Here is a 15176-nt window from a genome sequence, read left to right on the forward strand (position 1 = left end):
ATTTTTTTACTGACATTACATATGAAATAATTGTTACATCAATCTGAATAACTGTCTTGAATGAGAGCTATTGTCTCTGTGCTGTGGAGTATGACCATTGATTGTTATTTATAGGGCTGGATAAGAAATAGCGGGAGGGAAGGGTGGGGTATTGGAGATGATCATTTTCCACCACGATGGAAATGTTAAAAGTATTGCAGGACTTTTATTAGAGATAGAATTTACTGCCAACTCATGGGTCCTGCTAGACGAGTGTCTACTCTGTGGTTCACTGGACAAGTTCAAATTTAAAATATTGTATGGTGGCATACTTGCACCTGGCTTTGAATGTCATATTTCACAAGCTAGATACAATAACACTCCTCCTCTAGTAGGTATCTCAGTCTATCTTTTATACAGACTTTTTTGCCATTATAAAGATTAATATTTTGTTTTGATTCAGTTGTCTTGACTTTCAGTGTTTGCCATATGCTTCACTGAAAAAAATGTGTGATTGTGCTGATATTGATAATTAATAATGAGATATCTAATGTATCATATTCTGAATGGTGTGGGCAGTTTTCTTCTTTGTTTGTTTTTTGGTTTAAGGTGGTTTACTATTGTCTTTGTTACCAATGTGCATTGCAATTTTATACTTTGAGTAGAAGTTGGACTATGTAATCAACAAATGTATCTAACAATACATGACGCATGGTGCCTTTGGGGCCATTCCCCCCCCCCCCCCCCCCCCCCAGAAAAGTCATTAAACCTGTTTGTAAATTTGTTTTGTCTATAGTGATTCATTTTACAGTGGGTGCAGTGGTTAGCACTGTCACCTTCCAGTAAGGTTATGTGTGTTATAATTTGTTGCTTTTTGCAGTCTTTTAACCTACCATAAACTATTCAGTGCTTCACTTATTCCACATTTTATCATGTTATATTTTTATTACAAAATTGGTTATATTCATTATTCACTTTTACACGCAATACCCTTAACAAAAAGTTAGCTTGAAATTCTTGCAAATTTATAAAAAATAAAATACAAAAATGTAACATCTACATAAGTATTCACAACCTTTGCTCAAAACTTTGTTAATGCAACTTTGGCAGCAATTGCAGCCTTCACTCTTTTTGAGCTGCACCTATTTTGTTGGCAGTTTCTCCCTTTTTTTTCCCAGAACTTCTCAAGCTCCATCAGGTTTTATGGGGGCGTACAGCCTCTAACAGATCTTTCCAGAGATGCTCAATCGAGTTCAAGTCTGGGCTCTGGCCGGGCCACTCAAGGACATTCACAGAACGGTACTGAAGCCACTCCTTTGTTATCTTGGCTGTGTGCTTAGGGTCATTGTCCTGTTGGAAGATGAACCTTCACCCCAGTCCAAGGTCCAGAGCACTCCGGAGCAGGTTATCATGAAAGATGTTTCTGAACATTGCTGCATTAGTCTTTCCATCGAGCCTGGCTATAGCCTCCAAGTTCTTCCCACTCAAAACATCACCACAGCATGATACTGCCACCACAATGCTTCACTGTAGTGGTTAGTGATGGGTAGATGATACCTCATGGGGTGTGTTGCATATTGCCCTTATTGTGTCTACACATGTGACACTGTTGGTGTGTCACTCAATAGCAACATCTGTGGGATTTGAAAAGTCATTGCAAACGACCTGGACAAAGCGTGTAAAGAGAAACTGAACTATGTTAATTGATTCTGACATCTGGACATCACATGAGTGATAAATGGTCCTGTTTAACCAGTTCATGATAAAATGGTGTGCAAAAAGTGTGATAAAAGTATTTATATTTCAATTAATTTGATTATGGCAAACAAATATGATTGATTGACTAATACACTATATCAAATGCTGTTTTTTGTTTTGTTTTGTTTTTGCAAGGAATTATAAGTGAGAACCATGAAATGAAAGTGAAGTTTAGAAAATCTAAGTGCTTGTGATAGTGGGAGTGCTTGTATACTTGTATGTGAAGGCAGTGTTTACAAATGTCTATTAAGGATGAAAAAGTTAAATTGGTTAAAATGAATAAAGTTAATTCATGTGAAACAAATTAATAAATAAACCAAATAATTAATAACAAATTTAAATGAGTCCTTCAGAAAGAAACTAGAACACAATTAACTCTGATGACAATTGACCAAAAGTGGAAAAAAGAAAGGGAAAAATGTTTACCTTATTTGGTGCTAGGAGATCAAAATGCACCGATACATGCACCGATACAGGGCTTCAGGTCTTTGTTACACTAACCTTAACCCGCTTCAGTATTGTTTGACCCATAACTAGTAGGGATGATATTGGCCAGATGATGAGTAGTGTCTGGTTTCCTCCTGGCATGAAGCTTGTTAGTTTCCTCCAGGCATGATGCTTGTTATTCAGAGTTCAACTTTTGTCTCATTTGTTTCCCATGGTCTGAGAGTCCTTCAGGTAGGTACCTTTTGGCAAAGTCCAGCTGTTATGTGCCTTTTATTGAGGTGTGGCTTCTGTCTGGCCACTCTACCATGCAGGTTCTCCTCTCTCCATATAGTCAGAGATGAAAACAGTACTGAAGGTTCGCTGGAGAACAAAAGAAAAGGCTTACAGTGTGTTGTATGTGAGACTGGATACTAAGGAAGGAGAAAAGGACTAATGACAGGTTAAACAGAGAGATCTAGTTGGAAATGATGTGCAGTAGGTCAAGGTGATTGAAGATTGAGATGGAAATGTACTAATGAGTGAAAGGAGTTTGCTGCATAGATGGAAGGAGTACTTTAAGGAACTGATAAATGAAGAAAATGAGAGATGATGATAGAATGTGGACAGTTATGAAATCAGGGATTGCTAAGGGTAAGTAAGGAGGAAGTGAAGGCTGCTATGAAGAGAATGGAAGCCAAAAAGATGGTTAGTCCAGATGACCTATGTGGACGAGGAGATGTCTTGGAGAGAGAGCCAGTAGACTTTTTAATCAGATTGTTTAACACAATCTGAGTGAGAGGAGACCCAAGGAATGGAGAAGTAGTGAGGGTGATATGCAGAACTTTAGTATCTACAGAGAGATAAAGCTGATGAGAAATACCATAAGGAACTCTGTAACATAAGCACAGAGTTGTTGAAGCTATGTTAAGAAAAGAGTTGACAGCAAGCAGCTTCATACTGAGAAAGTATGAAGCCATTGTATGACACTGTGATCTTTAGTGAGAGTGGGAGCAGGTGGAAGAGGGCCTGGAGAAATGCAGGCATGCTTTGGAGAGAACAGGAATGAAAGGCAGTAGAAACAAGACAGAACACCTCTGTGTGAATCTGTAACAGGATGCAGGGAACATAGATGGTGAATGTAAACCAAAACACCTGGGTCTGCCATCAAAAGCAACAGACAGTGCACAAGAGAGGTGAAGCAGAGAGTGCAGGGAGGGTGAACCAAGTGGAAATCAGGTCATTGGTGATTTGTGATCGAAGGATAGCAGTAAAAGTTAAATGTAAGGTTTACAAGATGGCAGTGAGCCCTGTTATGATATATGGTTTGGAGACAGTCATATTAAGAAAAATAAACAAAACACAAAGCAAAGCTGAAGATGCTCATATTTCCATTGGAAGTGACCACAATGGACAGGATTAAAAATTAGTACATCAGAGGGACAGTTCAGGTTAAACAATTTGGAGATTAAGTTAAAAAAGAAGGGCTGACATGGACTGGACATGTACAGAGGAGGGATAGTGAATATAATAGACATGGAATATTGAATATGGAGCTGCCTATGACAGTTAACACATTTAACTACAATGGTCAGCTTTTAACCACGTGTTTTGCCCTATAATGTAAATTTGTCTTTTGCCTACAGATGGATGATAGCGCAGGAAAAAAAGAATTTGTATCTCCCTTACTTTCGCCATATTTTCTCCTTATTGCCCGTGTATTTATAGAGTATTAGCGCACTCATTTTTCTCGATTTTGTTTCACTTGACTTATTTACTACCTGACTTATTGCTGTGTCATTGCATTTACCCCTTAGATTTTTTGTTTGTGTCATAATACTTACACACTTTTGCTGTAGCAGTTTTTAAATGGTTGACATACATTAATTTTACTGGTTTAATTCAATCTGACCGCTTTTTCCACTGATTCCATGGGCTTAAAGAACTCCACGTCCCACAATTGTGCGCGGCCAAGGAAGCCTAAGTCCGGAAATAAGGTTTTCAAAATAAAAGTACTTTTGCAAAACGTAATTTTGGGGACATTTAAAATAAAATCCGTGTAACAAAGCATTTATACCAGCAATTATTTTATTTTAAATACACACGAACGAGATATTTCGTCTCGCTAAAAAAGTAATTCTGAGGTTCCGGTTTTATTTTGAGGTAAAAAACAAAACCGGAGGCCATAACCATTATTTATTTCCTTCTGACTTTACATAGACAGGAAACCCACGCAGCAATGTAAACCGTTGAATGCCACTAAAGTCTGTTCATTTTGTGAGATGCCGACCGACAGACAATGTGCTGTCTTCATTATTATTACTTAGGGTAACAATGATAGTGAGCTAGTACGGCAGCAGGAAGTGTTTTGTACAAACTTACGACGCATCTCTGCATGAACGGCCCAGTTAACTTCAGCTGACGTCAACAGACTCTCGAGGTGAGTTAAACCAATTAATAAATCATAATATAAAAACCGGCAACAGGTTAACGGAAACTAGACCCAGCTTCACTTCTATAGACTAGCTAAATGGATATCTGGAACTTATTAGCAGTTATTTACGCTCACTAGTTAACCACGCTTACCTACCAGCGATTAACACTTTGACTTTTATACTACATAGTATCAAATTTCCACTAATGAAGCATTCCTGGTGTAGCAGTGGAAGTACCGAGGTATCTAAAATTTTTATCTTCTTGAGTGTTCCGGGAATATTCTCTGCTTTTCCTGCCATAACACCGAGAACAACCTGCATTTCTTTACTAATTCTGCATTAAACCGATTTTGAGTGATTTGGGCACATTTGAGTTTTAATAGAAACACTTAAGCTGTTACCTGGCTACGATAGGTAATTACTGTGTTAGTTTACTACTTTGTGATTGGAGCAGAACCCCTGCCCTCTTCCTTGTTCAACCTTTTTTCTAATGCTAGTCTATAAATAGCAAGTGCATTGTATATTTTATGTATGCTACACTGCCCGGCCCCAAAAAATGTCGCCACCCCCCAAAAAAGGTCACACAGTCTAATATTTCGTTGGACCGCCTTTAGCTTTGATTATGGCACTCTGTGGCATTGTTTTGATAAGCTTCTGCAATGTCACAAGATTTATTTCCATCTAGTGTTGCATTAATTTTTCACCAAGATCACCAAGATCTTGCATTGAGTCTGACCACTGTGCAAAGCCTTCTCCAGCACATCCCAAAGATTCTCAGTGGGGTTAAGGTCTGGATTCTGTGGTGGCGAGTCCTTGTGTCAAAATAATGTCTTGTGCTCCCAGAACCACTCTTTCACAGTTTGAGCCCGATGAATCCTGGCATTGTCACCCTGGAATATGCCCACACCATCAGGGAAGAAAAAAACCCATTGGTGGAATAACCTGGTCATTCAGTATAGTAAGGTAGTCAGCTGACCTCATTCTTAGAGCACATACTTTTGCTGAACCTAGACCTAGACCTGACCAACTGCAGCAACCCCAGATCATAGCACTGCCCCCATACGCTTGTACAGTAGGCACTAGGCATGATGAGTGCCTCACTTCATCTGCCTCTCTTCTTACCCTGATACGCCCCTCACTCTGGAACAGGGTAAATCTGGACTCATCAGACCACATGACCTTCTTCCATTGCTCCAGAGTCCGAATCTTTATGTTGCCTTGCAAATTGAAGCCTTTTTTCTGGTTTGCCTCACTGATTAGTGGTTTTCTTATGGCTACACAGCTGTTCAGTCCCAATCCTTTGAGTTCCCCTGCATTGTTCGTGTGGAAATGCTCTTGCTTTCACTATTAAACATAGCCCTGAGTTCTACTGTTGTTTTTCTTCTATTTGAATTCACCAGACGTTTAAGTGATCACCGATTACGATCATTCAGGATTTTTTTCCGGCCACATTTCTTCCTCGAAGACGATGGGTTCCCACTATTCTTCCCCTTTTTAATAATGCGTTGGACAGTTCTTAACCCAATTTTAGTAGTTTCTGCAATCTTCTTAGACGTTTACTCTGCTTAATGCATGCAAATGATTTGACCCTTCTCAAACACACTAGCACCTTTTCCACGACCACGAGATGTCTTTCGACGCGGTTGTTAATGAAATAAGAAGCAACTCATTTAGTGCTGGACGATATGACGATATATATCCTGTGGACGATAGAAAAGTGTCTATCGTGCCATTTGTCTTCTATCGTTTATATCGTTTCTAACCCGAATTTTACAAATTATTACATAAAATATATCATTAACCCTTTACAACCGGTCGGAGCAGGCAAACTCCGTTTTCCCTAACTATTTTTAAATCCCTGTAGAACTGTAACCACATAAGGTAGCGCAATAATGTTTTTTTTGCATATGAAACCATAGGAGTTGTACTTACATCTTATTCCATTAGCTTGCCCTAGGTCACGGTTTTCTTCCACATAGCTTTGCAAAAAATTGCATAAAAAGCACTTCCAGCAACAAAAACATAATATTCCAGACTTGCAGCAACAAAAACACAATATTCCAGAAACAGGCTTTGCCGATCCGATCAGCTGTTCATAACACTTCCTACGTTGGAGTCAGGCCATTACCTGTCCGAAACCGGAAGTGACGTCATTTTCGCGGAAAATGTAGTTTTTTAAGCTTCAGTCTATGTTGGTATTTTTAAAAGTCATGTTTGACTTTATGCTCTTCTGTATCGTTTCTGGGATGCTTAGAAGTCAAATTGCACTGTTGTAAATAGTTTATTTTGATGCACATGCTGTGTTTTTGCAAATTTGCATTTATTTATTTTCATTTTTCCTGTAGTATATAAAAATTTGTGTATTTAAAAAATAAAACTATGAAGACACTCAAAATAAATAAATGTGAAGATAAGCTCTGGCGGACTTGGTTCTATGGTAGGTCTTAAAGGGTTAAATAGCCTGTGCAAATATATTAGTGTTGTCTTCTCACTATACATACTCTTAACTTTATGCAAGAGAAAATAAAGTATAAAAAAATGATATTTTTTGCAAAGAAACTCTGTCTTGTGGTTTAGCAACATGGTGCTGCTTTACGTGCACCCGGATTTGCGACATGCTTTACAGTAACTCAAAACAAAGACTGCACACTCTCCACTCGCTGTTTAAAGACTGCATACTTTCCAGATGACCACAGGTCAGGTGGTATATCGTGATATATATCGTTATCGTGATATAAAATAATTCATATCGTGATAAATATTTTTTCCATATCGCCCAGCACTAAACTCATTGCACCAGTTGGGGTTAAATAACTTGTTGCCAGCTGAAAAATAATCGGAGTAATTGTCCAATTGGAGGCTCTTACCTATTTGCTTAGTTAAATCCAGGTAGCGACCTTTTTTGGCCAGGCAGTTTATAAGCTTCTACTATCATGGTTTGTGTGGGCTAAAGCATTGATGCTTCTGACCCTTTGATTCTTTCACTGCATTGCTGCTTCCCCCTTTTCTCTCTAGCTATACTAACTCTCTCAGGCAAGTTGTACTCCAACTTTGTCTCCTTTAAAAAGAAAAACCAAAAACTCTGCAAAATTTGCCAAACATGTGACATAGTTAGTTCTGTTTACATGTGACATAGTAAGTTCTGCTTAGGTCAGCTTTTAATCATGTGTTTTGTCCTATATTATAAATTTGTCTTTAGCCTACAGATGGATGATAGTGCAGGAAGAAAGAATGTGTATCTACAACATAAAAAAATAAATAATACACAGCTGCAAAAACACATTTGCACATTTTATCAATATGTAATATTACACAGCCAGTTGAGCATTTCACATGAACTGTTCAAACTGTTTACACTGTTGTCAGTAACAATTTTGCTGAACGTGTCAGCTGCCAGTCAGGCTGCAGTGTGCTGCGTTTTCACATTTTTGTGCTTACCATGCAGTTTTTTATTAATTTTCATTTTTGTCTCTCCAACCTTTATTTCTGTGATATTCAGATGTGTGCATTTTCCCTTCTTACCAAGGTTTTTATTCCCTTACTGCCTGTGTATTTATAGGGTGTATTAGCACACCCAGATGTTCAGCTAACAACATCAGCAGTGAAGCCCAGGTAATATCTAACAACTGTTCTTATGTGACACTTTAGGATCCATCCTAGTCACCTCTCGTGAGCCGACACTCCTTATTTGAAGCTTCACTGATACGCCAACATGACTAACATGGACTCTGTCAGTGTGCGGGTCTTCTCTCTGAACTGCTGGTCAGTGGCTGTGGTTTGTGGAGATTCTTAATGCATTGCTGTGATACACCCATCAAAAAAATAAGTCATGCTCCACGCTCTTTATTTTTGCAGGGGGATCCGATATCTAAGCAAATACTGTCCACAGCGCTATGCCATGATTGGCGAAATGTTGTGTAAGGAACAGCATGATATTGTGTTACTGCAAGAGGTAGGTGGAAGCCAGCTTACAAAACGGTTGATTGCAAACTCACTGTTCTGATAAAAACAATGACTCTGCAGGTCACACATAATGTGTTGGGAAATTGCATGTTTTTTTTAAATTTCTCATCTGTACACCGCCACAGTGGATTTTAAATAAAATAATCAATATGTGATTGATGTACAGGAATTACCCCTGTTTTTATACATAGTCTCCCATTTTCAGAGGCACCACCTCGGACTGACTTGGCTGGTGGAGAATATCTCATTTCTTTGCCTCAGAAACTCTTGTTTGCTTTGTGTCGTGATCAGTTTAACAGCTTTTGCCTGAATCTGAGCAGAGTTTAACCCTATAAACTTTAGGATTCAGCCTGCTTATTCTTTTAGCAGTCACATTATCAAACACTGGTAGCCATATACGCCATAGCATTGCCTTCACCTTGTTTGACAGAAGATATTCTATGTTTTGGATCATGAGCTGTTCCTTTCCTTCTCCATACTTTTGGCTTCCAGTCATCATGGTACAAGTTAATCTTGGGTTCATCTGTCCAAAGAATTTTTTCCAGAATTATGCAGGCTCCTTTAGACATTTTCTGACAAAGTCTAATCTGGTCTTCCTCCAATCTTGTGTAATCAACAATAGCTCGTTGTACAGCTAGCTTCTATTCATGACCTTGATTGTGGACCTTGATAATGACACCCCTGCCTCCTCAAGACTTGTTTTGGTATTGCTGAGCTGGCCAGTGTATTCTGTCTTTTTAAAATGATATAATATTGTTGATTTTGCCACACCTGTATGTTTTGCTGTCCCGCCCATTGGTTTGTTTTGGTTTCACCCTCCTTCACTTGCATTAAAAACTCTTGAGTTCCAATGAAAACATACAATATGCAATTTCAATGCTTGGACTCAATTCGAAATCTTTTTTCTGCTTCATTTGTTGTGAATTAAAAAGTAAACATGCCTCAACTTGCCATGAAACTACTTAGTCAATTGTCCAATTCAGTTTTGAGCCTCTGAAAATGGGAGACTATATATAAAATTGACTCTAATTCTTAAAACGTTTATGCAATACTTTTGTTAAAAGTCTACATTTCAGTCTCATCTGGACTGATTTAAAATTACAAAGTCCCTAACAAATTGTAGGCTGCAATGCAATGAAAGTAATTTGACCCTAAGTTATAAATTAAAATTAGACATGGGTAAATATTCGTAATAATGTGTGGTATTCAATTTTTTGAGTGACATGCAAATGTTTTTACAGGTGTGGAGTGAGAAAGACTATCTCTTCTTGAAAAAGAAACTTGCTTCTTGTCACCCTCACTCTCATTACTTCAGAAGGTAATGTTTCTGCCGTCTCACACAAAAGCTCACTGTGAAATAGTTTCTCTAATTTTTAACCTTGAACATCTCAGTCTGAGATTAAAGGTCGTGAGTGATTGGTCATATCTTCAAAAGGCTATAATGTCTTTATCTCGGTAAAATGTGCTTGCGTTACATTGATGTGTTTGAGAAGTTCACTGAAACTATCAAGGGTTAACGTTTTCTCCTTAATTCTTCCTTGACCTCCATACCAAAGAACAAGACTGTGATTAAGCTAAGGGTCTACCTTTCTAATCCCCTCTGTAGCTCACAAAAATGTCAGCTCTAATAGATAAGTTCTCACATCTGTTGCAGATACTACTGATTTGTACTTAGAGTAAGATGATGTCGAACTACATGGAAACCATGAGTCATTATTTATAACATTTGTCACGTTTCTTTTGCAGTGGCGTCATAGGCAGTGGACTGGCCATTTTCTCCAAACACAGAATCCGTGACACATTTCTTTATCGCTACTCACTGAATGGTTATCCTTACATGGTAAGTCTGGAGAGCTGGAGATGATGAGAAAACAGTATCTTGTACTAGTGTTTATCAACAAATAAAAAATCTTCTGTAAGAGTTTCACTTTTAAAATTAACCAAAGTAAAACAGTGTGTCAGCAATAGTAAAATTACTTGTTTATGCTAAAAGGCTTTAACTGTATTAAATATATTGTGAAATTGTCATTGATGTATAAATGTGTGAACAGACTTTTTGAGTAGACATTAGGGGAGTAGCTCATTTTAATTACTGTATTTACATACTTTGAAAACAGGTTCTTTGTTAGTAGTTATTTTAGTTGTTTTCCTTTTGCTACTACTCTATGTGAGAACACACAACTTTAAGGAATAAATAAAACATGCAGCAGAACCAGGAGCAACAAATTTTAGATAAATACCAAAGTAAAAATAGCTGTTTTTCAGGATTGTAGTTGAGTATATGTAACAAAGAATTAAATTTTTTGGCAAAACCTTGATAGCACGACAGTATTAGTGTCAGCTTTTTTCCCCTGCATTGTCTTCATGCAAAATTATCTGTACTCCTCATATCAACCTTCGTTTTCACTGTTTATTCACAGTTGTTATTTTCCTTATTAATTAGGCTCACCATGGAGACTGGTTTGGTGGTAAAGCTGTTGGGATGGCTATCCTAAACCTCGGCAGCCTGACTGCAAATGTCTATGTCACTCATGTAAGGTTTCATAACAGCAGTTTTCAGCCCTACCTGTACATGATATTCTGTTATTGATCAATGTGCTGTTGTCCTTGTGTACTGATTTTAGCTGCATGCAGAGTACTCCCGAGAGAAGGACTCTTATCTACCTCACAGAGTGGTTCAGGCCTGGGAGCTGCAGCAGTTTATTCGGTAGTGTGTCTTTGCTTGTTTCTTTATACTTGTTTACATATTTACTAAAATGTTTGAAGTAACATTACAAGTAACATTTATCTAATTTGTAGACTAATGTGTTTGGGTTTGTTTTTTTTCTGTGCTTCTTAGCCACACCTCTGCTGGTGCAGATGTGGTCATTCTTGGTGGTGACCTCAACATGCACCCTCAGGACCTTGGGAACAGACTACTGAGGGCTTACACTGGACTGCAAGACTCTTATTTAGAAACAGCTAAATTTGATGTATGTATAAGTGTTAATCTGTGTACAAACAGTGAGTGCAGTAACGAAATCAAGTACCTGTTTTTATTCATGTTGATTCTTGCAGATTTTAGTGCATTTAAATTTACATCACTTCAAGTTGAAATACGACGCACAGTGGCAGTCATAGAGTTGTCATGCATGCAGTTATGCAGGCTCTAAAACATTTACTTTGATGCAAAAGGAAGTTTGACCATAACGTCTTGGCTATTCATTGTGGTTCTTAGAGCTGTACACGACAGATTGGCTCAAAAGTAGCTTTCCTACTGTGTCATTGTGGTCTCATATCTTGAAGTCTGAGCTGCAAAGTAAAATGGTGTTATACAAGAAATGCCAGGGTTGTAAAAGTAGAAGCAGCTTTCAGTTACACTTTGGTTTTATGTAAATTGAATTTAAGTAAGTTTTTTTTCTTGCAGGGATGTGAGAATGGTATGACTCTTATAGCAGACAACCCTTTTATTAGTAAAAAGGAGCTTGTACCCTTTGAGAAGGGGATTCGAATTGACTACATACTATTTAAGGTGAGTGAAAGCAGCATGTCATCTGGTGATTTTTATAAAGCCATGTAACTGCTAAAGCATGATTGCCCTCTTGTTATTCCCAGGGTTCTTCAAAAGCCGACGTCCATTGTGATTCCATGTCCACCACCAAAGGCTCCGTTCCTAACCATCCTTTCCCATACTCCGACCATGAAGCTCTCACTGCTGAACTGAGGCTGGAGCCACGCACTCCGGCTGAAACAGGAAGTGACAGACAATCGAAGAATAAGGACTCTGCTACAGGTATCCGCACACTCCTTGCCAGCAGGTTGTCTCATGTAAGGCTGATTGTTTGTCCAATTACTTGGGTATAAATTATTCAATGGAAAACCCATTTTGATTGCTCCACTTTTACCTATCAGAGCAATTTTGATCTGTCAGACAAGAAAGAAAAAAAATAACAGCCCTAGTGAAGCTCTGTAGCCAGGCTGTATTGCCAGCTTTAAGTATATGCTGGTGTTTTTTGTTTTTTTTTCTGGCTGCTCTTGCAAAAGGTCTATTCCAGGCCACATGTTGTAATTTCATCCATGTGTAAATAGTGCCAGGAACAGTGGGTTAAATAACATGGAGCACAGTGAATATTTAATGTTCTGTTGTAACAATAATCCTGTCCACTGTAGAGCTTGACTCTTCAACACTTTCTGCAGTGCTTTACTCTCCAGCTTTGTACATGTATAAAGGCTCCACTCTTTGTCTTGTCTCTCTTTTATGGATTTAGGGAAGCTGGCTGAACTGGTTGACATTGTGACTGAGGCCCGCACTGAAGTCAAAGTGGGCTTGCACTGTGCTGAGAGGATGCGCTACACAGCAGCACGCACTGGAGTGATGGGGCTGGCTCTGCTGTTCCTGGAGCTGGTCATCGCCGCAGTGCCCTACTTGGCTCTGGGAGCAGAACAGCCTTTCCCTCGTACCTCCTTCTACCTGCTGGCTGTGCTGTGCTTTGCCATGCTGCTGACCACCTCCATGCTGTACATCTTTTACACAATGGAGCTGAAATCACTTCAGGAGGCTGAAGACCAGATGAGGCTGGGTATAGGTAGTCTGCAAGAGAAGCTTAAGGGCTTTCGTCTAGCTCAACTTCATAATCCCTCACGAAGGCCCCCAGAGGTTCAGGAGCCCGGTGCCTTTGAGCCAGAGGAGTAATGCAGAGACCAAGTATGTCAAAGTGGAAAAGGCGACTTTGAAGTCACTTTTATAGTGAACATGTGAGGAGCTTTGCTCCCCTGAATATTTTAGATTTGGAGATTTATATTCATATTGCAGAATCAATCATAACTGAAATGCTTCTCTGAAAGTAGTGCAGGGCACATGCATTGAAATTATATGCTTTTACATAGAGATCTGTAGGCTTTTATTACACGTAGATTTCACTCGATGCACCTAGAATATACAAATGTACTGTAATGCTTTCTGTCATACTGTAAGATGCTTCTGTGCTGTTATACTGAAGGTCATTAAGACCATTTGTGTATTTTAGCCTCAGGTCCGATTTGCATTCCACCCACCAGTAGATTCACTGGGACCATTTTTTTCTGTTTTTAATTGAATACTTCCCCTTTTTGCGTTTAATAATCAACTACACAGAGATTATGGTTCCAGGTTGTTTGCCAGTGTCTTTAATGTGTTAAATACATGAAGAAAGTAGCTCTGTGGTCTCCATTGCAATCGAAGACACAGACACTCCACATGTAGAAGGTTTACATTTCGGTCAGTAATATTTTTCCTCTACAACAGCACTTGTCAGGATCCTTTGTACTGTAGATAAAGGAACAAAGTCTGTATGCACGTATCATTTGTCATGCTCTCTGTTATAGTGTCTTAATCTCAAAGACAATCTACACTCCTCTCATATGTTCAGGTATAGATTAGAAATACACTGAAAATGTTCTGCTCTTGACTTTGACCTCCTTTGAACACATTTTTACAAAGCACAATATACCATAGAAAATAAAAACAGAATATATCAGTTAGTGTGCAGTGCACTTTGTTGATTAACCTGGCAAACCACTTCCCTATAGCTTTCCTAGGAGATTGCTTAATATGTTACATTGCTAAAATACCATGTTGTAACTCAAGAGTTTGAACGTTTACTGTCACCTCAGTGGAGAAGAAGCACTTTGCAGTTCTTAAATTTATTATGGTTTATAGAATTTCAGATACTTGATGTTCATTCCAACTGGAAACTGTGATGGGCATGCTCATGAAAGCAATAATAAAGACTTTATGCACATGCTTACAAACTGCTGTGGCTCTGCGTAGACCTGACAAGTCATCACGAGATGCCATCTGACAATTCAAACTATAGTTTGTATTCCCTGAGATTAACATATTCACCACTAGAGAGCAGTCAAAGTACAGTACAGTACCAGAACAGGTCTTTCCCTAAGTATGTCATTGATTTAAAAAAAAAAAAAAAACAGCCTTCACAATATTAAATATAGCAGACAATGGCTGTGAAAACAACAAAGCCAGTGAGAACGTAAGACGACAACCTAACATGACAGATTAGATGCCAGCTCACACCTTTAGTCTGACAGCAGACAAGCTCAGACATGGGTGTGGTGCATTTAAATGCCCCCCCCCCCCCCCCCCCCCCCCCCTCCCCCACTGCAAATATGAATAATACATTAACTGCACACAAGGTAGAGGTTTCAAAGTTGATCAAGTCGAAACACAAATATGGCATACAACTGGATATGCATATGTTTAAGACGCGCTGACATGTAAAGTGTTGTATACCTGTGCAGCTTTGGTTAAAACTATATGTTTGGCAGTTATTCTGTTGCAAATTCCAAAATCTAATTAATAACCTTCCATAAATGATATAGGTATACAGCTCATCAAATGGTAAATGGTAAATGGCCTGTATTTATATAGCGCCTTAACAGTCCCTAAGGACCCCAAAGCGCTTTACATATCCAGTCATCCACCCATTCACACACACATTCACACACTGGTGATGATCAGAACTGGTTTAAATTTTCACTCCAGCAAAGTGATAGCCTGGCTTTTGGAAAATGGAAAATGGATACCGGTATTGTAAATGATAGTCTCAAAAGGCTATTTAAAGACTTATTTTTGTTTTGCAA

General features: G+C 38.7%; 1 protein-coding gene across 1 annotated transcript; it reads left to right on the plus strand.

Annotated features, from left to right (window-relative positions):
• Positions 1 to 4342: 4342 nt before the first annotated feature.
• Positions 4343 to 14317, plus strand: smpd2b (sphingomyelin phosphodiesterase 2b). The gene is made up of 11 exons (XM_003453687.5): positions 4343 to 4600; positions 8244 to 8357; positions 8451 to 8547; positions 9800 to 9876; positions 10305 to 10398; positions 11002 to 11091; positions 11183 to 11265; positions 11398 to 11530; positions 11965 to 12069; positions 12153 to 12330; positions 12806 to 14317. Exons 2-11 carry the CDS (start codon positions 8308 to 8310, stop codon positions 13228 to 13230), a joined length of 1332 nt encoding a protein of 443 aa, XP_003453735.1. The 5' UTR covers positions 4343 to 4600; positions 8244 to 8307; the 3' UTR covers positions 13231 to 14317.
• Positions 14318 to 15176: the final 859 nt, after the last annotated feature.

This window comes from Oreochromis niloticus, linkage group LG5, assembly GCF_001858045.2.
Source record: "Oreochromis niloticus isolate F11D_XX linkage group LG5, O_niloticus_UMD_NMBU, whole genome shotgun sequence".
In the NCBI taxonomy this organism is placed as follows: Eukaryota; Metazoa; Chordata; class Actinopteri; order Cichliformes; family Cichlidae; genus Oreochromis; species Oreochromis niloticus.